General features: G+C 36.8%; 1 protein-coding gene across 1 annotated transcript in view; it reads left to right on the top strand.

The window, feature by feature from the left end:
• ADAMTS20 (ADAM metallopeptidase with thrombospondin type 1 motif 20) overlaps positions 1-25,700 on the top strand; it is a gene marked incomplete at both ends in the record, with an annotated part of 194,289 nt that overhangs the window by 44,957 nt on the left and 123,632 nt on the right. The window contains 4 exons of the mRNA XM_082850890.1: positions 9,583-9,842; positions 22,343-22,426; positions 22,948-23,072; positions 24,405-24,445. Coding sequence (XP_082707016.1) covers positions 9,583-9,842; positions 22,343-22,426; positions 22,948-23,072; positions 24,405-24,445 — 510 coding nt within the window. The remainder of the gene's footprint in view (positions 1-9,582; positions 9,843-22,342; positions 22,427-22,947; positions 23,073-24,404; positions 24,446-25,700) is intronic.

The following is a 25,700-nucleotide window of genomic DNA, read 5'->3' as shown; positions in this document are numbered from 1 at the left end:
TTTGATTTGCATTTCTCTGATAATTAGTGATGTTGAGCATCTTTTCATGTGCCTCTTGGCCATCTGTATGTCTTCTTTGGTGAAATGTCTATTTAGATCATCCACCCATTTTTTAATTGAATTGTTTGTTTTTTTGATATTGAGCTTCATGAGCTGTTTGTATGTTTTGGAGATTAATCCTTTGTCCGTTGTTTCATTTGCAAATATTTTCTCCCATTCTGAGGAGTGTCTTTTAATCTTGTTTATGGTTTCCTTTGCTGTGCAAAAGCTTTTAAGCTTAATTAGGTCCCATTTGTTTATTTTTGTTTTTATTTCCATTACTCTAGAAGGTGGGTCAAAAAAGATCTTGCTGTGGTTTATGTCAAAGAGTGTTTTTCCTCTGTTTTTCTCTGAGGTTTATAGTGTCTGGTCTTACATTTAGGTCTGTAATCCATTTGGAGTTTATTTTTGTGTATGGTGTTAGGTAGTGTTCTAATTTCATTCTTTTACATGTAGCTGTCCAGTTTTCCCAGCACCAATTATTGAAGAGTCTGTCTCTTCTCCTTTGTATGTTCTTGCCTCCTTTGTCATATATGCGTGGGTTTATCTCTGGGCTTTCTATCCTGTATGATTGATCTATATTTCTGTTTTTGTGCCAGTACCATATTGTCTTGATTACTATAGCTTTGTAGTATAGTTTGAGGTTGGGGGGCTTGATTCCTCCAGCTCCATTTTTCTTTATCAAAATTGCTTTGGCTATTCGGGGTCTTTTTTGTTTCCTTACGAATTATAAAATTTTTTGTTCTAGTCCTGTGAAAAATGCCGTTGGTAGTTTGATAGGGATTGCATTGAATCTGTAGATTGCTTTGGGTAGTATCGGCATTTTCACAATGTTGATTCTTCCAATCCAAGAACGTGGTATATTTTTCCATCTGTTTATATCATCTGGTGATTTCTTTTATCAGTGTTTTAGAGTTTTCTGGGTACAAGTCTTTTGCTTCCTTAGGTAGGTTTATTCCTAGGTATTTTAATCTTTTTGTTGCAGTGTTAAATGAGATTGATTCCTTAATTTCTTTTTCTGATTTTTCATCATTCGTCTATAGGAATGCCGGAGATTTCTGTGCATTAATTTTGTATCCTGAAACGTTATCAAATTCATTGATTAGTTCTAGTATTTTTCTGGTGGCATTTTTAGGCTTATCCATGTATAGTATCATGTCATCTGTGAACAGTGACAGTTTTACTTCTTTTCCAATCTGTATTCCTTTTATTTCTTTTTCTTCTCTGATTGCCATGGCTAGGACTTCCAAAACTATGTTGAATAAGAGTGGGGAGAGTGGACCTCCTTGTCTTGTTCCTGATCTTAGTGGAAATGCTTTCAGATTTTCACCATTGAGTATGATGTTTGCTGTGGGTTTGTCATATATGGCCTTTATTATGTTGAGGTAGGTTCCCTCTGTGCCCATTTTCTAGAGAGTTTTTATCGTAAATGGGTGTTGAATTTTGTCAAAAGCTTTGTCTGCATCTATTGAGATGATATATTTTTTTCCCTTGATTTGTTGATATGGTGTATCACATTGATTGATTTGCATATATTGAAGAATCCTTGCATTCCTGGGATAAACCCCACTTGACCATGGTATGTGATCCTTTTAATATGTTGTTGGATTCTCTTTGTTAGTATTTTGTTCAGGATTTTTGCGTCTATGTTCATCAGTGATATTGGTCTACAATTTTCTTTTTTTGTGATATCTTTTTCTGGTTTTGGTATCAGGGTGATGGTGGCTTCATAGAATGAATTTGGGAGTGTTCATCCCTCTGCAATTTTTGGAAGAGTTTGAGAGGGATCAGTGTTAGCTCTTCTCTAAATGTTTGATAGAATTCACCTGTGAAGCCATCTGGTCCTGAGCTTTTGTTTGTTGGAATATTTTTAATTACAGTTTCAATTTCATTACTTTTGATAGGTCTGTTTATATTTTCTAATTCTTCCTGATTCAGTCTTGGAAAATTGTACCTTTCCAAGAATTTGTCCATTTCTTCGTGGTTGTCCGTTTTATTGGCATATAGTTGTTTGTAGTAGTCTCTTATAATCCTTTGTATTTCTGCGGTGTCAGTTGTGATTTCTCCTTTTTCATTTCTAATTTTATTGATTTGCTCTCCCTTTTTTTCTTGATGTGTCTGGCTAATGGTTTATCAATTTTTTTTATCTTCTCAAAGGACCAGCTTTTAGTTTTATTGATATTTGCTATTGTTTTCTTCGTTTCTATTTCATTTATTTCTGCTCTGATCTTTATGATTTATTTCCTTCTACTGACTTTTGTTTTGTTTGTTCTTCTTTCTCTAGTTGCTTTAAGTGTAAGTTTAGATTGTTTATTTGAGATTCTTCTTGTTTCTTGTTATGAGATTGAATTGCTATGAACTTCCCTCTTAGAACTGCTTTTTCTGTGTCCCATAGGTTTTGGGTCGTTGTGGTTTTGTTTCATTTGTTTCTACGTATTTTTTTATTTCTTCTTTGATTTCTTCAGTGATCTCTTGGTTATTTAGTAGCGCACTGTTTAGCCTCTGTGTATTTGTGGTTTTTACAGTGTGTTTCCTCTAATTAATTTCCAATCTCATAGCGTGTGGTCAGAAAAGATGCTTGATACGATTTTAATTTTCTTAAATTTTCCAGGGCTTGATTTGTGGCCTAAGATATGATCTATCCTGGAGAATGTTCCATGAGCACTTGAGAAGACAGTGTATTCTGTTGTTTTTGGATGGAATGTCCTATAGATAGCAATTAGGTTCATCTGGTCTAATGTGTCACTTAAAGCTTGTGTTTCCTTATTAATTTTATGTTTGGATGATCTGCCCATTGGTGAAAGTGGGGTGTTAAAGTCCCCTACTATTATTGTGTTACTGTCGATTTCTCTTTCATGGTTGTTAGCATTTGCCTTATGTATTGAGGTGCTCCTATGTTGGGTGCATAAACACATAACTGTTATATCTTCTTCTTGGATTGATCCCTTGATCATTATTAGTTTCCTTTCTTATCTCTTGTAACAGTCTTTATTGTAAAGTCTATTTGATATGAGTATTGCTTCTGCAGCTTTCTTTTGATTTCCATTTGCATGGAATATCTTTTTCCATCCTTTCACTTTGAAGTGGGTCTCTTGTAGACAGCATATATGTGGGTCTTGTTTTTGTATCTATTCAGCCAGTCTGTGTCTTTTGGTTGGGGCATTTAATCCGTTTACGTTCAAGGTTATTATCAATATGTATGTTCCTATTTCCATTTTCTTGATTGTTCTGGGTTTGTTTTTGTGAGTCTTTTTCTTCTCTTGTGTTTTCCTCCTAGAGAAGTTTCTTCCGCATTTGTTGTAAAGCTGGTTTGATGGTCTTGCTTGTCTGAAAATCTTTTGATTTCTCCATCAAATCTGAGTGAGATCCTTGACGGGTAGAGCAATCTTGGTTGTAGATTTTTTTCCCTTTCATCACTTTAAGTATATCCTGCCATTCCCTTCTGGCCTGCAGAGTTTCTGCTGAAAAATCAGCTGATACCTTATGGGGATTCTTTTGTATGTTATTTTTTGTTTTTCCCTTGCTGCTTTTAATATTTTTTCTTTCAATTTAATTTTTGTTAGTTTGATTAATATGTGCTTTGGTGTGTTTCTCCTAGGGTTTATCCTGTATGGGACTCTCTGTGTTTCCTGCACTTGGGTGACTATTTCCTTTCCCATGTTAGGGAAGTTTTCTACTATAATCTCTCCAAATATTTTCTCAGACCCTTTCTTCTTCTTTTCTTCTTCTGGGACCCCATAATTTGAATGTTGGTGCATTTAGTGTGTCCCAGAGGTCTCTTAGATTGTCTTCAATTCTTTCTCTTTTTTTTCTTTGTTCTGCTCCTCGCCAGATATTTCCACCATTTTGTCTTCCCGCTCACTTATTCGTTCTTCTGCCTCAGTTATTCTGTTATTGATTCCTTCTGGTGTATTTTTCATTTCAGTTATTGTGTTGTCCATCTCTGTTTGCTTGTTCTTTAGTTCTTCTAGATCTTTGTTAAACATTTCTTGTATTTTCTCAATCTGTGCCTCCATTCTTTTTCTGAGATTCTGGATCATCTTTACTATCATTACTCTGAATTCTTTTTCAGCAGATCGCCTATTTCTTCTTCATTTATTTTGTCTTACAGGTTTTTACCTTGCTCCTTCATGTGTGACTTATTTTTTGCTGTCTCATTTTATTTTTTCCTTTTTTTTATGAGTGGGATTGTGTTCCTGTCTTAATGGTTGTTTGGCCTGAGGCTTCGAACCCTGGAGTGTGTAGGCTGTTGAGTAGAGCTGGGCCTTCGTGCTGTGATGAGGACCTCTGGGAGACCTCACTCTGATGAATATTCCCTGGGGTCTGAGGTTCTCTGGTAGTCCAGTGGTTTGGACTTGGAGCTCCCACTACAGGAGCTTCTGCCCGACCCCCAGCTCGTGAATCAAGATCCCACAAGCCATGCGGGGGTGCAAAATTATCCAGCTATGTTAGAAAAAATATAAAAATAAAAATATAGATGAAACAACAACTGGAAGGTAAAACAGAACCGCAATAGTAAAAAGGAAGAGGAGGAAAATGAAAAAGTTGAAAAGGCCTTGGCTGTGGAGGGCAGGGCCTAAGCAGGGGTGAGGTTTGGGCATATGCTTAGTACCCACAGGGCTGGAAATGGCGGGGTGGGTTGGGGTGTGGGGGTTGGGGCTTAGGCTCAACAGAACAGAAGAGGCCCAGGTGTGCCCCCCACCCCTGGTCTCAGAGCGTGGGGGACCCCACCAGGGAGGCCAGTAGGCTTCCTGGGCTCAAGTGGGTGGGGAAAATGCCCTCAGCTCCTCTCCTGCTCCTCCTGTCCTGGAGGATCCCTCGCATCTGCCTCTCCTGATCTCCGTGGCTGCCCTCCTATGCTCTCAGGACCCATGTGGCCTGGAGGGGGCTTTGGAGGGTGGGGGACTGGCCTGGAACTCAACAGGCTCCCCATGCCCAATTTGGTGGGGCAAACACCCTCCACTCCTTTTCTGCTCCTCTGGTCCTGGAGGGACCCTCCTGCCTGCCTCTCCTGTTCTCTCCTGTCCTCCCGTCTATGCCCCCAAGACCAACCCAGGCCAGAGGGGACCTCTGAGGGTGTAGAACCAGGCCCGAGAGCCGGGCAGACTTCCCCAGCTGATTGGGCAAGGGAGATGCTGGGTCTGTTCCCCCCAGTCCGAGCCCCTGAGGGTCCCTCCAGGCATGGGAACCCCTCCTCCCTCTCAGTCATCCCTCAGGGGCACCAGTTCTGTCTGGCCTCCACTTCTCCTCCCTGCTCAGTGCCCCCACGTCCTACCGGTTTGCTTGGGGGTTCTTCCTGTCTCCCTGGGTGTCGGGGTCTCCTACCAGCATCCGACAGGCACCCTAATTGTGGGGAGATGTGAACTCTACGTCTTTCCACACTGCCATCTTGACTCCTCAAGCCCTTTATATTTATTGCAGATACCTTCTCCTACTCCCATAGCGGTAAACACAAATTCAAAGTCTTAACTTACTCAAATGAATAGTCTTTATGGTTAGTATTTTTTGTGTCCTAAAGAGTCCTGTTTTAAAAATAAAAACCGGATCTTGAACATATTCTGATATATCGTCATTTAAAATCCTCATAAAACATGTTTGGGATCTTTCTCCCTCTTTTTTTTTTAATTCTTAGAAAAGTATTTGAGAAAGTAGAGCTATTTCTTCTTTAAATGTTTAATCATATTTACTGGTGAAGCCCTTTGAGACTGGATTTTGATTAGAGTTCAATTTTTTTAAAGTTATGTGGCTGTTAGGCTTTCTAATTCTTTTATTTTCTTTTTTTTTTTTTTGCGGTTCGCGGGCCTCTCACAGTTGTGGCCTCTCCCGTTGCGGAGCACAGGCTCCGGATGCACAGGCTCAGCGGCCATGGTTCACGGGCCCAGCCGCTCCGCGGCATGTGGGATCTTCCCAGACCGGGGCACGAACCCGTGTCCCCCGCATCGGCAGGCGGACTTTCAACCACTGCGCCACCAGGGAAGCCCTAGGCTTTCTAATTCTTTATGGGTCAGTTTTGATGTTGTATTTTTTTCAGAAATGTTCTAGAAAACATTTCTGAATTTTTTTGCATCAAGCTGTTTATAATGTCTTCTTAATGTTTACAGGATCCTGATATTTGGTATTTTTTCCTTTTTCAATTGATTAATTACTTCAGAATTGAATTTAAAATTTATATATTCTTTTGTTCTAGAGACTTTCTTTTTTCTGTGCTATATTACTATATCCAGTGTTTTCATTCCAGTTTGGAATTCTATGTTTCTTTCATTATTTCAGCCTGCAAAGAACCACCTATTCTAACTTACTATCAGTCTGACTCCTTCATACATAGTGCTTCATCAAATGTGTTGTTTAACTTACTACTAGCCAGTGAGATGTTTGATTTCTTAGCACTCAGGCTGGACAGACTTTGGGAGCTATCTCAGGTAGTGAGATATTGACAGGCCCTGGTAACTAACCATTCAACTTTGTTTCTATGATTTTGACTATTTTAGATACCTTGTAAGTGGAATCATACAGGATTTACATTTTTGTGGCTGGCTTGTTTTTAGTTAGCATACTATCCTCAAGGTTCGTCCATGTCAGAGCATGAAATAATTTCCTTTTTTAAGGCTGAATAATCCATTTTATACATATACCACATTTCATTTATACATTTATCTATCAATAGATATTTGGGTTGCTTCCACCCTTTGGCTGTTGTGAATAATGCTGCAATGAACATGGATGTGCAACTATTACTTCAAGACCCTGTTTTTAATTTGTTTGGATATATACTGAGATGTAGAATTGCTGGATCATATGGTAGTTCTATACGTAAATTTTTTAAGTACTTTTATACTGTTACCCATAGCGGTTGCACCATTTTATAATCTTACCAACAGTTTACAAAGGTTCCAATTTCTCCATATCCTCATTGACACTTATTTTCTGTTTTTTTTTTAAATAGTTGCCATCCTAATGGGTGTGAAATTATATCTGTTTGTAGTTTTGATTTGCATTTCTCTAATGATAAGTGATGTTGAGCATCTTTTTTTATATGCTTGTTGTCCATTTTTATATTCTCTTTGGTAAAATGTCTATTCAAGTCCTTTTACCATTTAAGAAATCAGGTTATTTTTATTGAGTTGTAAGAGTTTATATATATATATATTTTTTTTTCTGTATATTACCTGCTTAACTCCTTATCAGATATGATTTGCAAATATCTTCTCCCATTCAATAGGTTGCATTTTCACTCTGTGGATTGTGTTCTTTAATGCACGTACATTTTAAAGTTTGTAGTCGTATTTGTCTATTTTTTGCATTTATTGCCTGTGCTTTGGTGTCACATCCAAATCATCATTGCCAAACCAGCTGTCATGAAGCTTTTCCTCTGTTTTCTTTTAGGAGTTTCAAAGTTTTACGTCTTTCTTTTAGATCTTAATCCATTTTAGGTTAATTTTTTTTTTTTTTTTTTTTTTTGTGATATGCGGCCTCTCACTGCTGTGGCCTCTCCCGTTGCAGAGCACAGGCTCTGGACGCGCAGGCTCAGCGGCCATGGCTCACAGGCCCAGCCACTCTGTGGCATGTGGGATCTTCCCAGACCAGGGCACGAACCCGTGTCCCCTGCATCGGCAGGTGGCCTCTCAACCACTGCACCACCAGGGAAGCCCTTGAGTTAATTTTTATATATGTTGTAAGATAAGGTCCAGTTTCATTCTTTTATATGGAGATATCTAGTTTTCCAACACCATTCGTTGAGGAGCCTGTTCTTTCCACATGGAGTGTCCTTGGCACCCTTGTCAAAGATCATTTGACCATATATGTGAGGGTTTATTTCTTGGTTCTTTATTCTGTTCCATTGGTCATGCTATGGACATTCTTATACAAGTGTTTTGTGGACATATATTTTCCCTCTCTTAGGTATGTATCTAGGAGTGTAATTGCAGGGCCGTTGGGTACATGTGTAACTTAACTTAGAAATTGCCAGATAGTTTTCCAAAATGGCTGTACCAACACTTGGTATTATCAGTCTTTTAAGTTTTAGCCGTTTTGGTAAGGTTGAGTCACTTTTTTTGTCTTTTGGTTGAATTGTTACTTAAGAACAAATTCGAGGTAACTTTAAGTGCTTCAATATGTGTTCATTTGTTTTTTCTCTTCCCACGAGAGTGTAAGCCTTATTAGATGCTGTTTGCTCCTCAGTTTCTAAATGTTTGCTGACATAGAGTAGGTACTCAATGAAAGTTTATTTTGAATGAATGAAGTGGATGAAAAAATAAAACAAAACATGAATATTTAGCTTCTTTCTGATATATCTGAGATTTGTATTCATCAGATATATCTGGGATCTTCTCCAGGGTCTAATAATTCGTCATGGATATTTTGGTGGTTGAATCACCCTAGGAAAAATATGGCAGGACAAAGTTTTAGGAATGTATATTCAGTTTGCCAGATTCCCACAATCTCCCACTGAGATAAATTTTAAAACTTAAGAGCATAGTAACATTAAAAGGCAGGTTGGTTTTAAGAATTAGAAAAAGTAGTTCATCTGTGGAAACACTGTTCAAGGACTTTTGTTTCTTTTTTTACAACCGTAGGATTGCTGCTAATTTTAAGTGAAATGAATTATTTCTGTAATATAGTTTTATATATTTTGTCTAATCCTTATAGTACAACTAAATCTTGATTGTTGTGGTATTGATGATTTGCCTTACGAGCTATTCAGGACCTTTTATTTGTTCTTACCTGATGTCTTTGGTCCACTTTTCTGTTCTAAATAGTTTCACTAAACAATTATAAGAGAAAAATAAGAAAGAGAGTAGAGGAATAAATTTAAAGAGAAGGAAAGAGGACAAACACTCATGCTGCCTGTGAATTTTTTTCCATTAGCACAAAGAAGAATTTAGAAGTGACTTTTATAAATGCATAGGACTTCAAGTAGTTGCCATAATAATCCCTAAGGTTTCAGCAGTTTTAACACTGTATTTATATATAAAGAAATGTAATAAAAATAATTAGGTATTTCATATAATCAAGTATTATACAATTTATATCAACCTTTGACTTTCTGGGTTTGAAAAGCCGTCTGTTGTTATATGGGTTCATTTTCTGTTGGTGCTCTTCACATGCTGTATAACAAAAAAATATGTTTCTTTTCTGTATTTTATGAAGTTTCATCCTACAAAATACTTCTCTGTAATGAGATTAGATGCAATCAGTGGCTTGAGGACCTAATTTACCTACTGAAAAAAACATAAGTTCTCCTTGATTTGTTTTCATTTTCTGCCCAGTGGTTAATATATATTTTGAATAGTCATAGCTGTTAAAATAAGACTTACATACAGTTTTGTTAGTGCAATCTATGAAAATGTGAACATTATACTACTGTGAGTAGTAATGCTTATGATAATATGGTATAACACTTTAAAATAATTTCTTTTTGTCCTTTTATTTCATATTGGAAGCAGGTGTGTAAGTATTCAATATTTTTGGTTATTCTATTCTGTGCAGTATTTTGAGTGACCTCCAACTTAATGACTCCACATTGTTGTATTCTTCCCCCACCAGAAAGTCAAATAAAGAAAACCACTTTACCCTTTTATAACTACAGCGACATGAATGAAGATCTTAATATCAAGGAGGAAATGGTTTTAGGGGACTCTTCAAAAAATATATCATTGAAAGATGAAAGAAGTCAATTACATTCCAGGAAAAAACGTTTTTTATCGTATCCAAGATATGTGGAAGTTATGGTTACAGCTGATGCTAAAATGGTTCATCATCATGGACAGAATTTGCAGCACTACGTACTAACTCTAATGTCAATTGTAAGTAAACGTAACGGGTCCTTTGTATTTCCTAAAATGTTTAACATAATATTTTTTCACATTTAATTAAAATGTTTTCCCGAACTTTAGATGTAAGCAAATTGTCTATATTTAAGCCAAAAATATTTCCTTGAAATTTAGTTTAAATAGATGTATATAGCAAGTATCCCATTCTGTTACTTGGACAGTTTTCTAAAAAATCTAAAATCTTTGAAACAAGCCACTTACAGAAATTGCTTGAATCTTTACTTCATCACATGAATGGCTTCTGCCCCCTAGTGACAGGGAAGATCTTAGTAGAACTGATCTTTTGCCCTTTGAATCTGAATTTTTAAACCTTATCTTATTTCTGCACAGAAGGAGGGGATACTAATTTTACTACTACTGCATTCGCCAAATCAAATTGGGACACATGATATTTTAAGTTATAAAAGTATTATGGCAATAAAAGGATAACCTGTTACTAATAGAGCTGCTTTAGCAAATTTGGGGTGTAAGATCACAGTAGTTATAAGAGCTTTTGAGCTGATGTTAATATCTCTTTGAGCAATGGTGGTGCCAGTATTGTTAGAACAGAATTCTAGTGCCAGTAAAGAACACCGGTTCTGTGTTAGTGGTAGCACTCTATGTCCTATATACATGCATGTATATAGGCACCCATATACATATATACACACATATATCTACTGTCTGGGACATTGCTGGATTAAGTCCTGCTGTTTTGAAGTAATTACTAAAAGTACCTCTTTCATTCTCAGGAGTATCTTGGTTTAGTTGATGAATTATATGGTCCCCTTTTTATACACATCCAGGATATTGGAACATATCTCATGGCTAGAAGTATCTCTATTCACAGGTAGGGAATTCAGGCCTACTTGGTGGATAAAACTTGACCAGGACACATATATAGGCTATTATAAATTTCCTTTAACAAGAACTCGCCAGTTAAGTTCATCGTGACTTAAAGTTCCTAAGACTTTGTTATTTTCCTTACGTATAACATTTTATCTTAAATTCTTATAAGTGCTAAGAATACATGATCTCTGCTGCCTAAACACAGTATCTGGTATGAAATGGGCACTCATTAGTTAGTTAAAGAATGAGTAAATAAGTGATTAAAGTGATACTTTTTTCAAAATAAATGACATTGTAACAGACAAAAACCAGAGATGATCCAAAATGATTTTCCTAAATTTGGAGAGTATAGATGTCTTTTGTTTACTTGAGTTGAATTTTTAAAATGACAACAGAGCTATACATACAGATTTATTCTGATGACTTTTTAACTCCCGAATCTGAAGTAGTTATCTAGATGTATAATTATCTAGATATGGGTGTGGCATGCTCATTATGAAGGGATTCTAATGAGAACATTGACATGGAGGATGTTGATTGATATGTAGGAAATTATATCAATTATATGGAACAGTGTGGGATAAGCTTGGCAATTTTAAATGGTTAAAGCAGATACTCATTAAGAAAACTGGGGAGGGGATAGAGATACTGAAGGAAAATATTAGATTTTATAAATGCAACAGGTTTTGTAGCATGTAAAGTGACAACTCCCATATCAGTGCTTTGGAAGTAATGACTAGAAGAAGTCAAGGAACACAAGAGTAATTTTCAAATAGCTCTCAAATACAGTTTTGGTGATGATGCCATCCTCTGAAAAGTTTTGTCATCTGTATTTTACATAAAAATCAATGTAATCACTGTTTAGAAGATATTGTGATGTACCTTGTGTCCATGGGAGTTTTAAAGCCAGAGTTCATCAAGGACAAAGCCGACATCTGACTTCATGGAAAGTAAATCTGCTTCTGAGATTGCTTGAAACAGAAGACCAGTGCATGCACATACCATTTCCTAGATTTTTAGTCCCACTAGGAGAGCCAAATTCAGTTTAGACGAGATGTTTGTAGATGTAGTCAGTTGGTTTGTGTTAAGCTTTCATTCACAGGGAGATACTGCCACAGATTGAGGAATAGGGGAACATTCCAAATACAAATGGGGCAGGAGGAAAATTTCAGGAGGGTAAATCTCTCTTTTGAGGTAGTCTTGGTTTTATATATACTTTCTTTCCTCCTCAGAGGCCGAATTTCAGATGACTTCAGATTACCTGGGGTTTTTGCTCTCTTTATTCTTTTTCTCTTCTGTTGAATGTTTAGATAAGGATGCAGGAAAGTCAGCAGACTTTCTGTCAGGTTCTGGACAGTTATTGTTATTTTATTAGTGAAAAAAAGAGGTCATAGCTATATTTGTAGATGTAAACCATGTTAAAGGTGAATGGAAACTTGGAGAAAGAGTTGACAGACTCTTGTTTTGCCTGGGACTTTCTTAGTTTTAGTATTAAAAGTCTCATGTCTCTGGAAATCCCTTAGTCCTGAGCAAACTGGGACAGTTGGTCACACTACACAGAGATAGTCAAATCTAATCCAATTTGTTTTATCTCCACTTGTGAAGTCCATTTCCAAAATTGCTCTAAAGAAGTAAGAGGAATACTATCTCCACATAAATGTCCCCAGATGTTTCCAGTTGAAGAAGAAGGCATTCAAGTTTTGCATATTTTGTCCTAATTTTTTTTTGTGTGTGTGTGGTATGCGGGCCTCTCACTGTTGTGGCCTCTCCCGTTGCAGAGCACAGGCCCTGGACGTGCAGGCTCAGCGGCCATGGCTCACGGGCCCAGCCGCTCCGCGGCATGTGGGATCTTCCCGGACTGGGGCACAAACCCGTGTCCCCTGCATTGGCAGGCGGACTCTCAACTACTGCGCCACCAGGGAAGCCCTTTGTCCTAATTTTTAAAAAGGCATTAACTGCATTTCAAGCACACACTCGAGATATTGGTAATGTTTTTTGGTCATAGTAATTTAGGAAAAAGACATGAATATGTGATTTGGACTTGGAATATGATTGAGAGCCATTTAAAGAAAAGTTCAAAGTGATGAAAGAGTTTCTGTGTTGAGCTCCAGATATAGTGGGGGAAACTGCTGAATGCTTTCAGCATTGAGCAGATCGATTATATACATAATTTAGAAAGAGGATTATCTACACTTACTCATCCTGTACAAAGTAAACAATTATGCTCTCTTCTCAAACTTTTCCTTTGCTTTCAACAGTTTAAAAATATCTGAGTGCAGTGATACAGAAATAGTGTGTGTGATTTAATTCACCTTTTAGAGTGCTTTACTCATGTTGCAAAAATAACTTAGTGATCTCTATTCAAAGAGTTTCTGGAAATAACATTAAAATTAGCTGGGAAGAACACATATGTGGTGTATAGTATATCTAATGAAAAAAGTGTGTGTTAAATAAGCAAAGATGTTCAATTATTTGCTATTCCAAAAATTTTATCCTTAGAAAATTTGGGTGACATGATCAGGTTAAAATGTATTTTTACATGCATTATTATTTTTTCAACAGATTTATTTTGATATGCAATGACTTACTGTTTAATTAATCTTGGAAATACTGTGTCAGAAAACTCCACATTCCTTTGGGTTTACAAAGGTTTGACGTGATGCTATTCACCTTGCTACAGATTTAATAATGTAAATTTCAAGAGCATCATTTGATTCTCAGGAATTAGCCCTATTTATTAAAACACAGTTGCTATTAGAGACACTTATCAACTAGAAAGCCCAACCTACATTACACTGACTTAATATCATTGCTTTCAATTCTTTGAGTTGCTTTTACTGATGTTATTTAGGATGGGGAAAATTTTCGAACACACTAAAATAAAAACTAATGATTTATTTTCGTACTTTATGTTCAACCATTTATGTTACCTTTCCTTTCAACTCAGTGCTCTACCTGTTCTTAATTCTTTGCACATATTTACTTTGTGCATATGCAGAATGTCATTTTCTAACTTAAAAACGAAAACATCTTTCTGATAAGAGTAACGGTCTCTGTAAGCAAAATTTGTTCACTTTGTTAAAATCAGTTCTTTACAGATGACTTTGAAGGTGAAGGTGGTCAGAGGGTACAAATATACAGTTATAAGGTAAATTACTCCTGGGGATGTAATGTACAGCATGGTGACTACAGTTAACAATGCTGTATTGTATATTTGAAAGTTGCTAAGAGAGTAGATCTGAAAAGTTCTATCATAACAAAAAAAATTGCAACTATGCATGGTGATAGATGTTAACCAAACTTATTGTAGTGGTTATTTTGCAATATGTACATATATCAAATCATTGTACACCTAAAACTAATACAATGATATATGTCAATTATCTTAATTTTAAAAAACGGCTAAAATAATAAAGAAGGTGGTCTCTAAACATGCCATGTATGAACATTTGCTGAAGCACTATTTGGAAATTATTTCAAAATAGTTGGTCAGTTACTAGCGACATAATTTGTTTCATGCTTTGCATGAACTTTATTTTGCCTAGGATTTTCTTAAACTATTTAAACAATTCATACCATTTCTTTTCCTTTTGCTAATTATGAATTAATGTTTACTATTTTATGAGACCTACTATAAAGCAATATGAATTCTATATGCCAGGGAAACAAATACTTAAAGAATAAAAGATTGGGGGATTGGTTCAAGATGGAAGAGTAGAAGGACATGCACTCACTCTCTTTTGCGGGAGCACCAGAATCACAACTAACTGCTGAACAATCATCGACAGGAAGACACTGGAACTCACCAAAAGAGATACCCCACATCCAAAGACAAAGGAGAAGCCACAATGAGCTGGTAAGAGGGGTGCAATCAAAATAAAACTGCTGGGTGGGTGACTGACAAACTGGAGAACACTTAATACCACAGAAGTCCACCAACTGGAGTGAAGGCTCTGAGCCCCATGTCAGGCTTCCCAACCTGGGGGTCCGGAAATGGGAGAAGAATTCCTAGAGAATCAGACTTTGAAGGCTAGCAGGATTTGACTGCAGGACTTCGACAGGACTGGGGGAACAGAGGCTCCACTCTTGGAGGGCACACACAAAGTAGTGTGAGCATCGGGACCCAGGGGAAGGAGCAGTGACCCCATAGGAGACTGAACAAGACCTACCTGCTCTTGTTGGAGGGTCTCCTGCAGAGGCGTGGGGGTGGCTGTGGCTCACCGTGAGAACAAGGACAGTGGCAGCAGACGTTCTGGGAAGTACTTCTTGGCATGACCCCTCCCAGAGTCCACCATTAGCCCCACCAAAGAGCTGGGTAGGCTCCAGTGTTGGGTTTCCTCAGGCCAAACCAACAGGGAGGGAACCCAGCCCCACCCATCAGCAGACAAGCAGATTAAACTTTTACTGAGCTCTGCCCACCAGAGAAACAGCCAGCTCCACCCACCACCAGTCCCTCCCATCAGGAAACTTGCACAAGCCTCTTAGATAGCTTCATCCACCAGAGAGCAGACAGCAGAAGCAAGAAGAACTACAATCCTGCAGCCTCTGAACAAAAAACACATTCACAAAAAGATAGACAACATGAAAAGGCAGAGGACTATGTACCAGACAAAGGAACAAGATAAAACCCCAGAAGAACAACTAAATGAAGTGGAGATAGGCAACCTTGCAGAAAAAGAATTCAGAATAATGATATTGAAGATGATCCAGGACCTCGGAAAAAGAATGGAGGCAAAGATTGAGAAGATGCAAGAAATGTTTAACAAAAACCTAGAAGAATTAAAGAACAAACACCTAGACGAATTAAAGAACAAACAAACAGAGATGAACAATACAATAACTGAAATGAAAACTACACTAGAGGGAATCAATAGCAGAATAACTGAGGCAGAAGAATGGAGAAGTGACCTGAAAGGCAAAATGGTGGAATTCACTGCCACGGAACAGAATAAGGAAAAAAGAATGGAAAGAAATGAAGACAGCCTAAGAGATCTTTGGGACAACATTAAACGCAACAACATTCGCATTATAGGGGTCCCAGAAGGAGAAGAGAGAGAGAAAGGACCTGAGCAAATATTTGAAGAGATTATAGTCGAAAACTTCCCTAACATGGGAAAGAAAATAGCCACCAAAGTCCAGGAAGTGCAGAGAGTCCCAGGCAGGATAAACCCAAGGAGAAACACATGGAGACACATAGTAATCAAATTGACAAAAATTAAAGACAAAGAAAAATTATTCAAAGCAACAAGGGAAAAATGACAAATAACATACAAGGGAACCCCTATAAAATTAACAGCTGATTTCTCAGCAGAAACTCTACAAGCCAGAAGGGAGTGGCATGATATATTTAAAATGATGAAAGGGAAGAACCTACAACCAAGGTTACTCTACCCGGCAAGGACCTCATTCAGATTCGACAGAGAAATAAAAAGCTTTACAGACAAGCAAAACCTAAGAGAATTCAGCACCACCAAACCAGCTCTACAACAAATGCTAAAGGAACTTCTCTAAGTGGTAAACACAAGAGATGAAAAGGACCTGCAAAAACAAACACATAACAATTAAGAAAATGGTCATAGGAACATACATGTCGATAATTACCTTAAATGTGAATGGATTAAATGCTCCAACCAAAAGACACAGTCTCGCTGAATGGATACAAAAACAAGACCCATATATATGCTGTCTACAAGAGACCCACTATAGACCTAGGGACGCGTACAGACTGAAAGTGAGGGGATGGAAAAACACATTCTGTGCAAATGGAATTCAAAAGAAAGCTGGAGTAGCAATACTCATATCAGATAAAATCGAGTTTAAAATAAAGAATGTTACAAGAGACAAGGAAGGACACTACATAATGATCAAGGGATCAATCCAAGAAGAAGATATAACAATTATAGATATATATGCACCCAACATAGGAGCACTTCAATACATAAGGCAACTGCTAACAGCTATAAAAGAGGAAATCAACAGTAACACCATAATAGTGGGGGACTTTAACACCTCACTTACACCAATGGACAGATCATCCAAACAGAGAATTAATAAGGAAACACAAACTTTAAATGACACAATAGATCAGCTAGATGTAATTGATATTTATAGGACATTCCATCCAAAAACAGCAGATTACACTTTTTTTCAAGTGCACATGGAACATTCTCCAGGATAGATCACATCTTGGATCACAAATAAAACCTTAGTAAATTAAGAAAATTGAAATCATATCAAGCATCTTTTCTGACCACAACACTATGAGATTAGAAATGAATTACAGGGAAAAAAACGTAAAAAAACATAAAGACATGGAGGCTAAACAATACGTTACTAAATACCCAAGCTCACTGAAGAAATCAAAGAGGAAATAAAAAAATACCTGGAGACAAATGACAATCGAAAACCTCTGAGTTGCAGAAAAAGCAGTTCTAAGAGGGAAGTTTATAGCTATACAAGTGTACCTCAAGAAACAAGAAAAATCTCAAAAAATAATCTAACCTTACACATAAAGGAACTAGAGAAAGAAGAACAAACAAAACCCAAAGTTAGCAGAAGGAAAGAAATCATAAAGATCAGAGCAGAAATAAATGAAATAGAAACAATAGATCAATAAAACTAAAAGCTTGTTCTTGGAGAAGATAAACAAAACTGATAAACCATTAGCCAGACTCATCAAGAAAAAGAGGGAGAGGACTCAAATCAGTAAAATTAGAAATGAAAAAGGAGAAGTTATAACAGAAACTGCAGTAATACACACCATCCTGAGACTACTACAAGCAACTCTATGCCAATAAAATGGACAACCTGGAAGAAATGGACAAATTCTTACAGCGGTATAACCTTCCAAGACTGAACCAGGAAGAAATAGAAAATATGAACAGACCAATCACCAGTAATGAAATTGAAACTGTGATTAAAAATCTTCCAACAAACAAAAGTCAAGGACCAGTTGACTTCACAGGTGACTTCTATCAAACATTTAGAGAAGAGCAAATACCCATGCTTCTCAAACTCTTCCAGAAAATTGAAGAGGAAGGAACACTCCCAACTCATTCCGTGAGGCCACCATCACCCTGATACCAAAACCAGAGAAGGATACTACAAAAAAAGAAAATTACAGACCAATATCACTGATGAATATAGATGCAAAAATCCTCAACAAAATCCTAGGAGACAGAATTCAACAACACATTAAAAAGATCATACACCGTGATCAAGTGGGATTTATCCGAGGGATGCAAGGATTCTTCAATATACACAAATCAATCACTGTGATACACCATATTAACAAATTGAAGAATAAAACCATATGATCATCTCAATAGATGAAGAAAAAGCTTTTGACAAAATTCAACACCCATTTATGATAAAAAATCTCCAGAAAATGGTCATAGAGGGAACCTACCTCAACATAATTAAGGCCATATATGACAAAACCACAGCAAATATCATTCCCAATGGTGAAAAACTGAAAGTATTTCCTCGAAGATCAGTAACAAGACAAAGGTGCCCACTCTCACCACTCTTATTCAACATAGTTTTGGAAGTTTTACCACAGCAATCAGAGAAGAAAAAGAAATAAAAGGAATACAAATTGGAAAAGAAGTAAAACTGTCACTGATTGCAGATGACATGATACTATACATAGAGAATCGTAAAGATGCCACCAGAAAACTAGAGCTAATCAATGAATCTGGTAAAGTTGCAGGATACAGAATTAATGCACAGAAATCTCTTGCATTCCTATACACAAATGGTGAAAAATCTGAAAGAGAAATTAAGGAAACACTCCCATTTACCATTGCAACAAACAGAACAAAATACCTAGGAATAAACCTACCTAAGGAGACAAAAGGCCTGTATGCAGAAAACTATAAGACACTGCTGAAAGAAATTAAAGATGATACAAATAGATGGAGAGAAATACTGTGTTCTTGGATTGGAAGAATCAGTATTGTGAAAACGACTATATTACCCAAAGCAATCTACAGATTCATTGCAATCCCTATCAAACTACCAATGGCAATTTTTACGGAACTAGAACAAAAAATCTTAAAATTTGTATGGAGACACAAAAGACCCCGAATAGCCAAAGAAGCCTTGAGGGAAAAAACTGGAGCTGGCGGAATCAGACTCCCTGACTTCAGACTATACTACAAAGCTACAGTAATCAAGACAATATGGTAATGGCACAAAAACAGAAGTATAGGTTAATGGAACAGGATAGAAAGCCCAGAGATAAAGCCATGCACCTGTGGTCAACTAATCTATGACAAAGCAGGCAAGGATGGAGAAATGACAGTCTCTTCAATAAGTGGTGCTGGGAAAACCAGACAGCTACATGTAAAAGAATGAAATTAGAACACTCCCTAACACCATACACAAAAATAAACTCAAAATGGATTAGAGAACTAAATGTAAGAGTGGACAGTATAAAACTCTTAGAGGAAAACATAGGAAGGACACTCTTTGACATAAATCACAGCAAGATCTCTTTTTGATCCACCAACTAGAGTAATGGAAATAAAAGCAAAAATAACCAAATGGGATCTAATGATACTTAAAAGCTTTTACAGGTCTTCCCTGGTGGCGCAGTGGTTGAGAGTCCGCCTGCCGATGCAGGGGACACAGGTTTGTGCCCTGGTCCGGGAGGATCCCACATGCCGTGGAGCAGCTGGGCCCATGAGCTGTGGTCGCTGGGCCTGCGCGCCCGGAGCCTGTGCTCCGCAGCGGGAGAGGCCGCAACAGTGAGAGGCCCACGTACCACAAAAAACAAAAAACAAAAAAAAAACACAAAACAAACAAAAAAATGGGCAGAAGACCTAAATAGACATTTCTCCAAAGAAGACATACAGATGGCCAAGAAGCACATGAAACCCTCTCAACATCAGTAATTGTTAGAGAAATGCAAATCAAAACTACGGGGAGTTATCACCTCACACCAGTTAGAATGGGCATCATCAGAAAATCTACAAACAAAAAATGCTGGAGAGGGTGTGGAGAAAAGGGAACCCTCTTGCACTGTTGGTGAGAATGTAAATTGATACAGCCACTATGGAGAACAGTATGGAGGTTCCTTAAAAAACTAAAAATAGAATTATCATATGACCCAGCAATCCCACTACTGGGCATATACCCAGAAAAAAACATAATTCAAAAAGACACATGCACCCCAATGTTCATTGCAGCACTATTGACAATAGCCAGGTCATGGAAGGAACCTAAGTGTCCATTCACAGATGAATGGATAAAGAAGATGTGATACATGTGTACAATGGAATATTACTCAGCCATAAAAAGGAATGAAACTGGGTCATTTGTAGAGATGTGGATGGATCTAGAGACTATCATACAGAGTGAAGTAAGTCAGAAAGAGAAAAACAAATATCGTACATTAACTCGTATATGTGGAACCTAGAAAAATGGTACAGATGAACCAGTTTGCAGGACAGAAATAGAGACACAGATGTAGAGAACAAACGTATGGACATTAAGGGGGAACAGTGGTGGTGGGGGTGGGGGTGGGATAAATTGGGAGGTTGGGATTGACAGATACACACTAATATGTATAAAATGGATACCTAATAAGAACCTGCTGTATAAAAAAATAAATGAAATAAAAATTTTTAAAAAGATAAAAAAAAGAATAAAAGATTGAATACATTTTAACTGGATCAATAAAAGTTCTAATATATAGCACTCTAAAGTGGAGTGATTACAGTAAAATTTAACAATATTCCACGATTTTATAAAACAAAAGGTACCTTACAAATCTAATCTAGCAGTTCCTACAGTGTAGTCTGGGATGGGATACTCGTCCTTTGGCATGTTCCATGAAAGGGAAGAGAGGACTTGGCCAAGTAGTTGTGTGAGATGCTGCATGTAATACCTCTCTTGTAGATTTAATATTTATGCATATATGTTAGCCTATTCAGGACTCCATGAAGGCATCTGTTAAATTTTTTTACTCAACTTTTCTCAAACTGTGGAATGATTTTGTTCTTTAAAACCAACGTTCTCACACCCCTTCCCCAACAGCATCTGGTAAATACTAATGCGGCACTGTGACGGAGGGTGCTCAGTGCCTCAATGTAGTTGTGGTATTGAGCCAAAAAGTAGATACATCCATTTCTAGAGTTAGACAACTGGCTTGTAACTGACAAGAGCTAGAACTAAAACCCATGTCTCCTGACTATGTAGGACTTCTGAGGCCATGCTCAAGTGACTATAGCAGGACAGTGTCAGGGGCTAGGGCATGAACCACATCAGGGTTCTGAAATACCTTTTGTACCAAGAGCTAATTAGGAAATACTTAGGGTAGAATGCTGAAGCTCCATAAGATCAGATAAAGTAGTCAGAGCTGAAGCTAGACTGCCTTGGATGGAAATTGTTCTGTTGCTTACCAGCCACCTAACCTTGAGTGCGTTACTTAACTTCTCTGTACCTTAGTTTTCTCATCCGTAAAATGGATACAATAGTTTCTAGCTCATAGGATTTGTTGTGAGAATTACTAAATGAATTAATACGTTTAAACTTAGATCACATCACAAACATAGTAAACATTCAATAAATATTATTTCTAGTTATGTGTTTCTGAGGAAGTAGCAAACATGGATACCCTACCATTATGGTGACCTAATATGGGGTGGTAGTTTTAGGAATAAGAGAAGCATGTTGTGCGTGCTAATTGGGAAAGCCTCTGAAGTAACACGTGGGCCTTCTGGTCATTCATCTGCCTGATTCACAATTCAGCTTAATTGAATAGTTATTCAATAAAAGCACCTCTAAATATCCAAATATTATAAAAGGTATGTATGTATAGAGTGTGAGCACATAGATTATAAAGGTCAGTACATAAAACAATAGGAGGTGCATACAATTAAATGAGCAAGATGACCTTGTTTTTATTTTATTTTTTTTTGCGGTACGCGGGCCTCTCACTGTTGTGGCCTCTCCCCCGTTGTGGAGCACAGGCTCTGGACGCGCAGGCTCAGCGGCCATGGCTCACGGGCCCAGCCGCTCCGCGGCATGTGGGATCTTCCCAGACCGGGGCACGAACCCGTGTCCCCTGCATTGGCAGGCGGACTCTCAACCACTGCGCCACCAGGGAAGCCCCCTATATTTATTTTTATGGTGTATCGTGGACACATAAATTGTGGATTGTGACACAGAATGTAGTGAATTTTTTGCTGAATCATCTAGAACAGTATTTTCCAAGCTCTAATGCGTGTTCAGATCACTTGAGGATCTTGTTAAAATATAGATTCTGACTTACCTGTCCAGGGTGGGGCCTGAGATTCCTTATTTCTAATCAGCTCTAGGTGATACAAATGCTGCTGATCAATGAGTGAATCTCAGTAGCAAGATTTAAGATACTGTTTCTCAAACTTGGCTTCACATTGGAATCATTAAAAAGCCAGGGAATTTTAAAAGATGCTGATGCCTGGGTCGCAACCCTTAAGATTCTGATTTAATTGATAAGGGATGTGGCGTGAGCTTAGGGATTTGTGAAAAGCTCCCTAGGAGATTCCAGTGTGCAGCTAAATTGGAGAATTGATGCTCTGGCTCAGACTGGTTTCAATTTACTTTTTGAGAAAAGGTGTTCATTTTAGGCATCTAATCTTATATTTTTTTCCTTGCAGGTTGCAGCGATCTACAAGGACTCAAGTATTGGAAATCTTATAAATATAGTAATTGTAAAATTAGTTATAATTCATGATGAACAGGTAAGAAACAGTTCTAAAAGTAGTAATCCTAGCTGTAGTAGGCTCTTAGCGGGAATATATAGAGAGATCATTAAAACCCTTATTAGAAATGAGATATTTTAAAAATGTATATTACAAAACGATTTGAAAAGGAGTGGGGTTAACTTTTTCTGTCGTGATGGAAACAAAATGGAATGACAACAGAGGAAGTAACAAAAATTAATAAACAATTTAAAAATTTAAGGTTGAAAACATTGAGGTATTCACTTTTATAATCCTACTGTTGAAAGATTTAAAATATAGTAATTTTCAGAAGTTAGCTTTTCAATCCCAAATATTGGAAGGTCTAATTTTTGTGTTTTGATCACAGTGTTTTTAAGTATTGCTGAAATATGTTTTAGATATGAGGGAGAGATGGTACCACTTCTTCCTTTGCCTGTGAAAATGCTATTTAATGAATTGCATAAACATTGACAGGCTTGGAAGGAAAAAGGCCATGAATGTTTTGACGTAATGTTAAATTGCTGATTTTTTGTGTGTAGGAAGGACCAGTCATCAGTTTTAATGCGGCTACTACGTTACGCAACTTCTGTTTATGGCAGCAAACTCAGAATGTTCTAGATGATGCCCACCCATCCCACCATGATACTGCTGTTCTTATCACTAGGTACAGTTCTAGAAATAACGCTTGCAATGAAATTGTTTACCCCTTATCTCCTGCGTGATCACCAGTACTTCTTCTTACGTTAATTCTTTATCGATAATACATGGAAACGTTCTATGAGAACTTGTATTACAAAAGATACCATTGAATGAAAGCATTCTGTTTTTTTCAGACCAGAACACTGGCCTGATTCCTTAGGAAATTAGCAACGTTAGGTTGCTAAGTAATGGTTTGACATAAACAAGATAATTTCCTTATTATATTAGTGACAGAGTAAGAATTAGGAAAATTACTTGGAAATTAATATAGTTATGGAACTGAGAACATGTTTTGTTTCTTCCCTAACTTGACCTTTAAATCGCTTGTAAAAGAAAGCCTTTGAATTTGTTTTGGACGCCCTATACTTAAAAATATCTATCTGCTCCTTGTTTTGATGCTCAACGCATGACTTAATTACCGGGCTGCTTTTGCTAGGGTTTTTCTCAAACCTATTTATTTATATGCAGCTGCTGCTATTATAAAATGAGTATCCATTTTACATGTACCACTATACATTGTTAATTCACATCTTTGTTTCAGCAACGGTCATGCTACCAGAATATTTAGATCCTGAGTTTGTTGTTTGTTTCGGTTGGTTGCTTGGCCAAGGGGGAAAAATCTTTTACTTGAGGGTCAGACTCAGAGAAATTTTGGCTTTCTAGAACCCTGAAATGAAAACCTTTAGTCCATGTAAAACAGCTGACGGATTGTCCATGTGCTTTATTTCTTTTCTAAACTAAAACAGAATTGACTCAAATTTATACAGAGTATTCTATTACCAATCCATGGTACTGCCCTGGGTTATAGTTAGAGGCCAAGCAGCAAAGACTGAAGATAACAGATTAATGATGGGAGGGAGGAAAAGGGCTGTAAGAGGAGACCATGAGGAAGAGACTAGAGAACTGTCATAATGAATGTTTAAGGACTAAATAATTTAAGAAGGAAAAAATTTAAGCAACTTGGTAACATCTGAGAACATCATTATTTTGCAGCTGAGAATAATAGCCGAAGTTCATAAAGGCATTGAAACATCAAGAGTATATTACATATACTACTGCATAAATAAAGGCAGAGAGGAGAAAAATACACTTAGAAAGCTTTTCATTGAACTTGGTTAAACTTCAGCTGTTCACAGCAATCACTTTTATATAGCACCTATTGCTTATTGATATGCAAAAATGGTGTATTACTCTAGGTTTAGGGTAATAGTCATGTCATAGTTAAAGCTTCTTTATCTTTGTTTTGACATGTTGCAAAAATATTTTCTGAAAATGCTTCAAAATCTTTTGTTTTAAGGGAAGACATTTGTGGAGCTAGAGAGAAATGTGACACATTAGGTAAGTTATTTGGTAAATAAAATATAGCTTGTATAATTGTTTACTGAATTATTTAAAATGATGTTTCGATTATCTTCCTTTTAATTTACACAATCATTTTGATTATTAATAATGGTTAGTGTCACTATTATTTGATTCTGCTCTAAGTTTTAAAGAATAATAAGAGCTAATATTTATGTACCAATTAATTTCTAAATATCAAGTGCTATGCAGAGCTTGGCATTTTAAAGTGTTTTATTGTGTAATATTTGATCCATACAAAATAGTACATAAAAACTTATATGCAAATTTAAAGCAAAAAAAAAAAAAGAGTAGTCATGAATCCACCACCAGATTTAAGAATTAGAAATTTATCGGTACTGTTCTATGGCCTGTGCTAATTCCTTATTCTCTCCCTTGCACTTCCCCAAGAGGTAACCAATAGCATGAATTTTGTATGTGGCAGTTCCTTCCATCTTTTGAAAAATAGTTTTATTGTATATGTATATATTCCTAAAAGAAATTGCTTGATTATGCTTATTTTTGAGCTTTAGTTCGTGCATTTTCACTGCTGTACAATATTTCATCCACAGTTCACATATCTATATCCTGTCAGTGAATATTTGGGCTGATTCCAGCTGTTTTCTATTAAGAACTTTATTATAAGAGCTAAGGTATATTCCTATGGTTAGAATTGCATGCCACTAAATGTGCTTATGTTTAACTTTATAAAAAATACCAAATTATTTTCTAAAGTGGTACCAATTTATACCTTTAATCAATAGTGTATAAGCATTCGTTTTGATTATGTCACTATTAATACCAGGATCTTCAAATTTCTCATTTTTGCCAATCTAAATTTAATATATTTCATTATAGCAATAATTTTCAGTTCCCTGGTCACTAATGAGTTTGGACGTCTTTTTATACATTTACTGGTCATTTATATTTCCTTTTTGGAGAGGAATGAAAGAAATGAAGAAAACATTGCCTTATTTTTCTGCTGTGGTATTTTTCATTTTCTTACTGCCTTTTAATGTTCTTTATAACTTCTTGATACCAAACCCTTTTTGGTTTATATGTATTGTAAATATCTGTTAATAATTTGTTCCTTAGTGTTAATTGTTTTGTGTGTGTGAAAATGTATGCTGTAGCTGAATTTATAACTTTAGGTTTAGCAATTTTGTATCTTATTAAAGAAATTATAGCCTTCTGAGCCTTCTGTAGCTCAAAAGTCTGAGTGTATTATCCTGTTTCCTTGTAAATATTTAAAAAT

Source organism: Leucopleurus acutus (assembly GCF_964270905.1).
Source record: "Leucopleurus acutus genome assembly, chromosome: 11".
NCBI lineage: Eukaryota > Metazoa > Chordata > Mammalia > Artiodactyla > Delphinidae > Leucopleurus > Leucopleurus acutus.
The sequence above is the reverse complement of the archived record's forward strand: the minus strand, read 5'-3'. Positions and strand labels throughout refer to the sequence as shown.